General features: G+C 44.4%; 1 protein-coding gene across 2 annotated transcripts; it reads left to right on the top strand.

Annotated features, from left to right (window-relative positions):
• Positions 1–687: 687 nt before the first annotated feature.
• Positions 688–5,914, top strand: LOC127327075 (E3 ubiquitin-protein ligase IPI1). 2 transcript variants are annotated; one of them, XM_051353858.2, is made up of 6 exons: positions 688–1,146; positions 2,922–3,103; positions 3,661–3,719; positions 4,236–4,267; positions 4,365–4,761; positions 5,236–5,914. In XM_051353858.2, the coding sequence occupies exons 1-6, from the start codon at positions 942–944 to the stop codon at positions 5,747–5,749; spliced, it is 1,389 nt and encodes a 462-aa protein (XP_051209818.1). In that variant the 5' UTR covers positions 688–941; the 3' UTR covers positions 5,750–5,914. The 2 variants fall into 2 exon arrangements, with proteins under 2 accessions (XP_051209818.1, XP_051209819.1); XM_051353859.2 differs by having other exon boundaries at positions 689–1,146; positions 4,239–4,267.
• Positions 5,915–6,176: the final 262 nt, after the last annotated feature.

Raw genomic sequence — 6,176 nt, 5'->3', positions numbered from 1 at the left:
GAGCACCCGGACGCGTGCTATACCTGTTTGCAGGAGGAGGACAACGTCGATCATATCCTAGTCAATTGCCCCTATGCAAGACAGGTGTGGTGCAAGGTCTTACGAAGCGCGAACCTTCGGATAGCGGATCCAGGGTACACAGGGAATTTGCAGCGTTGGTGGACGGAGGCCCGCAAACGAGTGCGGAGGATCGACAGGAAGCGTTTCGACTCGATGGTCATTAGCACAGCATGGACGCTCTGGAAGCAAAGGAACGCTGGAGCTTTTGGGAATGTGAGGGAGCAGAAAACGATAGACCAAATGTTAGCGGAGATTAGAGAGGCGTTTCTTCTTTGGGAGAGAGCGAAGAGAGGAGGGAGGCTAAGTCTAGCGAGAGAGTAGGCCTAGGCGGAGCGAGGAGTGTGTGCGTGTGTCTTAGCACTGGAGTGCTCTCTTGTACTTGTTATGCTTCTTCTTCTATAAAGATAAGGCACGCTTTTCGGGTGCTCTCAAAAAAAAAAGATAGCGGTAATTGTGTGCACGGTAATTGTGTGCACAACACTGAGAATGCGAATACCGACACTCGAACTCGGGCGGGCTGGGAGCTAGCCACCAGGCTATGCCTTGGTTCACACCTCCTTTTACATAGAAATGTAAATTTTTTAATGTTATCTGTAGAAAATTGCAGCTCTCCAGTTATTCCCCATTGTTTTCCCTGTTGGCCCCCTCTTATTTCTGGTGGACGCGAACGGCGAAACAGCTAGCGAGACACACCACGAGGAGCTCCTTCCTCGCCGTTGGTGGTAACGAGACGAGCCCCAGGAGCAGGCGCGAGATCGGAGCTTCCAGCGACCGATCTACTCTGCAGTCGTAACCACGTCGACGTTGCCGCGGCGACCGTTTTGGTATCTCTTTGGGTGGGATCCGTCCGAGCAGTGGTGGGGAACGCGGCAAGCGCCGCGATGGGCGCCGAGGAAGAGGAGGAAACGGCAGGCGAGGCAGACGGGTCTGTACCAGGCGGGGATGGGGAGGGTGGCGATGGTGCCGCCGAGGAGGGGGAGAGGCCCGCGGCTGTGGTGTCGTGCTCGATCTGCCTAGACGCGGTGATCACCGGGGGCGAGGAAAGGTCCACAGCGAAGCTGCAGTGCGGCCACGAGTTCCACCTCGGTGAGTGTCTTGTTGCCTCTAGTCTCTGGAGATATCTCACTTGGTCTTAATGCTTCCCTGTTTCATTGGAAAGTAGTAGGATTTAGTGGATGAAGGTTGTGGTCCTGAATCCTTGGAACGGGCAATTTAGTGTTCTATCAATAGGGCTATAATTGCAAAAGTAGAAACTTTAGAAATGGGTTAGGTCTGGGCAAATGATCTGGGTACGCTCGTGTTAATTGTGACCATATTTACAGGATAATGATAAGGCTTTCATGGATCGCGAGTTTGATTTTAGTGCCGACTTGTGAGCATGTATGGAATATACATGGACATAGGATAAGTTGTGCATTTACAGTACACTGTAACTTCGAAAAGGTAGGGATTTCATTGTGTAACCCGGGACAATGCAATTTGGCCCATTCTTTTTCTCAATCCATGTGGAAATATATTTTTCCATGGCTTCTTAAAAATAGAACGCAATGAGAAATATTGCATCCTCTGCTGCCGAATTGAGTGATTTAGAGGCTATTTTGCAAGAAAACACACAAGTTGTCAGCTGGTGGTATCTTTACCTTTGTCTGCCATATGAAAAGCTTGTTATAGTTTAGGGTCAATTTTGGGCTAATGTTGGGATTCATAACTTTGCAGGGTCTCTGTTTTCTTTTGGGTTTTTGGTGGACTTATATTTGGGGAGTTTGTGGAATCATATTCACGCTAGAATTTGGTAAATATGAACATAAGTGCACTATGGTGATACCATGCAAGTCCTATAGATGTATGCTTGCCCATTGAGATCTCGAGTCAATGCAATATATCTCTTTGGGATAATTTTGTTATGTTCACCTGCCGTTGTTCTAGTAGTTCTTCGTGCTTATACTGTCATTACTAAATTAATTATGCATTTACAAAAAAATGTTCTTCCTGATTGTAAGCTACTAAGCTCCGATAGTATTCAATTACTGAAAAACTTGTTATTATGTAGTGTACTAGTTTATGCACAATTAACAAGATGTTGTTCTGTAAATCTCGGTTTGGTATCATTGTCATTAAAAGCTACGTGCCTATCTATTGGTGAGTAAGTAGATAATGAAGAACGTTATCTACGGTCAGGGGCATATCTACAGTGCCTCTCACTGAGCATATCAATGTATGAAGCACGTCAATGGCAATTTATCCCTATAGGACACGAAGTTCGTTTGTTTGCTCTACCAATTTTATGGTACTTAAGACTCACGAGAGGGAATTAGTTACTAAAATATAGCACAATATTTGTACTGCCATCAGTTAGCGAGAACAGCTGACTGTAATAGACTTGGTATGTACTTTATAGCTTTGCACCATTCATCTGTACTGAACTTGTGCAGAAGATGCACTTAAGGAATATTCCCGTGTGTGAGGTGTGAAATCCTGTGCTATTATAGTGTCTGGAAAAGCATCGACTCGTCGAGGCTATTCCATGTCAGGGGGAGCTTTCAGACCAACAGGTTGCCACTTAGGCGCCTTGGTCAGTGCTGCTCATTATAGTAGGACTATATAATGAATATGATTAACACTTTACTATCATGACCCATAATTGCTTTGCAGTATACTAGAAATCTGATCCATCAGGCGCCACCTGATTGAATTGACTCAGCCGGCAACCTAGGCCCACACGTGTAGGCGATACCCCTGCATAACAGTATCCTACTGAGTCCATTATGCTGTTATAGTTGAACATGCTTAGTTTATTGAGTGGCATTGTGCGTGTGTGGCATTTTATTGATATTAATGATGGATATCCATTTCATAACCAGACTGCATTGGTTCAGCATTTAATGCCAAGGGAGTTATGCAATGTCCTAATTGTCGCAAAATTGAGAAAGGGAATTGGTTCTATGCAAATGGTTCCCATCCATCACAAGATCCAAACATTGATGAACATGGTGAAGACTTTCCTGATGTTGGTTATTCAGAAATGGGAAGGGGTATCTTTCTGGTAAGGGAGTTCAACTTTCTTAGTTATTGGTCTTGCTATTACCTTATAATGCGCCAATCCATTTGCTTCTTTTTCAGCTCTATCACCTATTCACCTCACTCGTTAAAGTTTTCCCTTGTCATGTGTATACTTATCGATATGCGGTGTCCTGCATGCTCTATTGTAAAAGTTCATTGATCATTACATGGAATTCTATTAAGGTATTATGAAAGCCGAATTTATTGCAGTAAAATTATGCTTGACCATGACTGGCTACTTCAGTAGCTCAGTTCTTCATTTGGATACAAAAGAAGTACTTGCTTTTTTTTTTTCTGCCTTTTTTGTGACTGGAAACATAACTAGTATAAATCATATGAGAGACCATTTTTATTAAAAAAATACTGTCAGTGTCAGGTCCCCCAAAACTATAGCAAATTTCAGTAACCAAGATGAGAGGTATCTTACATTACATTTTAAACTTCGTACCATTTAGTGTCACACTGTTTTCCTGAGGTAGTTGCTTGCATTAGTTGATGCTCTGTTTTTACTAAGATGATACGTTTGGACCGTGTATGCAGCCATACCGCTTCCAATGGTGTCCTGTTGGCCGCTTGGCGCAGCTTCCATCCTTATTTGAGTATGCCCCTCAGCCCCTCAAATTTCTACTGATTGCTGTAGTCAAATCTCCAAATATACACCTGCTTGACATTAATTTTGTGTGTGCATAATACTCCCTCCGTTCTGAAATACTCTGCATTCTAGGACTAAAATTTGTTCTGAAATACTCTACATTCTAGCTTTTAGTCAACAAGAATACGGAAAATGAAGTGTTCCTCCTTTATCTATTGGATGTCACTATTTCCAATGTAGCTTGGATTGGATGTTTACCAATCTAAGTAGTACTAATAAATGCACTACTAATTTGTCTGATTTTTCCTAGAATGTAGACTAAAAGAGAACGGATGGAGTATGTCATTAAGCAGTCTTCCTGCTATTGGAACTCACTAGTCTTAGAAGCAGAAACTTCCATGCATTGCACTGCTACCGATGGTTTCTCTTGCTTTAGATTCACCACCTTATGTTTGAGGGTCTTCGTTGCTTAAATTGCTATTGGTTAGTTTGTTGTTTATTCATGTTATTTTCCCTCTTGTAGCAGTGATGTGGAGTCGTCACCAGCTATTACTTGTAAGTTCGTATTTAAATACGAGACAATCACTAGACTTTCATAGACCTCCCATTAGATATGTTGAATATTGAATGTTATTGAATGTTGCCAATGCAGTTCATGATTTCATGGGGCAAAACTTTACCTCTGAGCACTTGCCTGTGTCAGCACCTGGTGCGACTCATCCAGGCCCATATGTCGCTTACTTTCAGCCTCTTCCATCACCTTCATCATCGTCAAGCCCCCATGTTACCGAGAGAACAATGGAAGGTGCCACATATCATGATCACTGGAGCTCCCTAGCTGGGGTAGCAGATGGCCGGCCAATGCAGACATTACATCCCATTGATTTCGAGCATAATCACTGGGCGCACATACCCCTCTCCTATTCTCAGCCTAACAGCAATAACGGTGTAACAGAGCAGCCAGGCGTCCCTGTGGGAGCCATGAGGGTTGGGGGGCTTGATCGCGATAGCCAGCAGCGAGGGTCTCTCCCCTCAGTTTATGGAAATGGGTGAGTGATGTTTCATTCCTTCCATGTTGTGAGTTAACTGCACTTCCTTCAGAAAGTCACAAGTTAATATATCTGTGGGCACATGATATCGGTAGAAGCAATTCAAAGTATTCAGAAATTCAATCATAATATCATGCGTAAAGTTCCACATAACCTTTGATCCTTTCTGATGTCCTAGCTATACTACGGTTCGACCGATGGCATTTGGAGCACTTCAGATCTGTTAGTGATAGATAATGCAGAAATTTAAGTACTGATTGGTAGTAACCTAGAAGAATGAGGCGATTTTCTTTCAGTAGTAATTTAGATAGATCATATGTCTGATTAGCTTAGGTGGATCATATAATACAGGATCCCTCGCTGCATCATCTTTTCATGTAAGTAGCTGAGCACAAGTTTTGCGTGGTTATTGGTTCGTAACTGCTTTGTTTTACTGCATATCTTAATGGCTCCAACCCTTGCATGGTATCGCAGATCCGGATCAAGATCTAGAATCCCAAATGCTCCTCCGATGGTGCCACAGTTCATGAGAGCACATGGTAACCTGAGTGAACAATACCAGCAAAGTTCTTCCAGCCTATACGCTGGGTCACAGCTCTCAGGGGGTATGCGACCACTGGGAGCTGCTGGACCTGGTGTGCCGCCTCTTGTGGATAGCACTTCCTTTTCCATGTTCCCACCGGCTCCGTCAGGCCCTGCTTCGGTGGAGCCGGAGGATTCGGGAGGAAACCAGTTGTATGCCTGGGAGAGGGACCGTTTCGCTCCTTATCCGCTGATTCCTGTAGGTTCCGAGGCAAGCTGGTGGGGCTCCTCACAACAACCCCACGGCACACTGGAACCTGCCGCTGTCGCTGCAGCTGCCTCGAGGAGGCTATTCGGGCAATGGATTGGCATTGGAAGCTCGCAACCACAGCAAGTGTCTCCGCCAGCAGATAATAGATCTTCAGATAGCTCGCCTTACCGACAGATGCACATCCCCCGGATGTAGCTCAGCGTTTGTTTTAAAGCAAACTCGAGAACGCTGTTCTGTTGGTTGTAAAGAAGATGACACCGTTGTATGCAGATGGGTTGCATGGTAATCAATACCGTGACTTTGTGCAGGATGGTAAAGAAGACATACCCAAGGAGAAAACGTGTTGCCTTTCTATGTGAATTTGGTGGAAGTATATATTTCAAGTCAGGTCGAGGCAGAGCGAAAACTCGGAAGTGAGCGCGAGCTTGGGTGCTCTTTTTATCCAATCATAATCAAGCCTTCCGTTTCTTTAGCTGACGTCAAATAGTGGTTCGTATAATTCTGTATAAAGACAATGGGTAATAGGTAGTCTGGACACGCCAACCACCAAGTTTGTATGCACAAGTCCAATTCCGATCAGGCCAAATATGCGGAACGTTTGCGTCGTCCGCACGCTTCTCAC

Source organism: Lolium perenne, chromosome 3 (assembly GCF_019359855.2).
Source record: "Lolium perenne isolate Kyuss_39 chromosome 3, Kyuss_2.0, whole genome shotgun sequence".
Taxonomy (NCBI): domain Eukaryota; kingdom Viridiplantae; phylum Streptophyta; class Magnoliopsida; order Poales; family Poaceae; genus Lolium; species Lolium perenne.
Note: the sequence above shows the minus strand (reverse complement) of the source record. Positions and strands in the feature narration are given on the sequence as shown.

What these genes read in the sequence shown, in the direction of transcription:
- LOC127327075 (XM_051353858.2), top strand. Translation starts at nt 942, where the DNA reads ATGGGCGCCGAGGAAGAGGAGGAAACGGCAGGCGAGGCAGACGGGTCT. An exon ending in TGGGAAGGGGTATCTTTCTG is followed by an intron (nt 3,104 to 3,660) that starts GTAAGGGAGTTC and finishes CCGTGTATGCAG; the next exon opens with CCATACCGCTTCCAATGGTG. An exon ending in CAGCTTCCATCCTTATTTGA is followed by an intron (nt 3,720 to 4,235) that starts GTATGCCCCTCA and finishes TCCCTCTTGTAG; the next exon opens with CAGTGATGTGGAGTCGTCAC.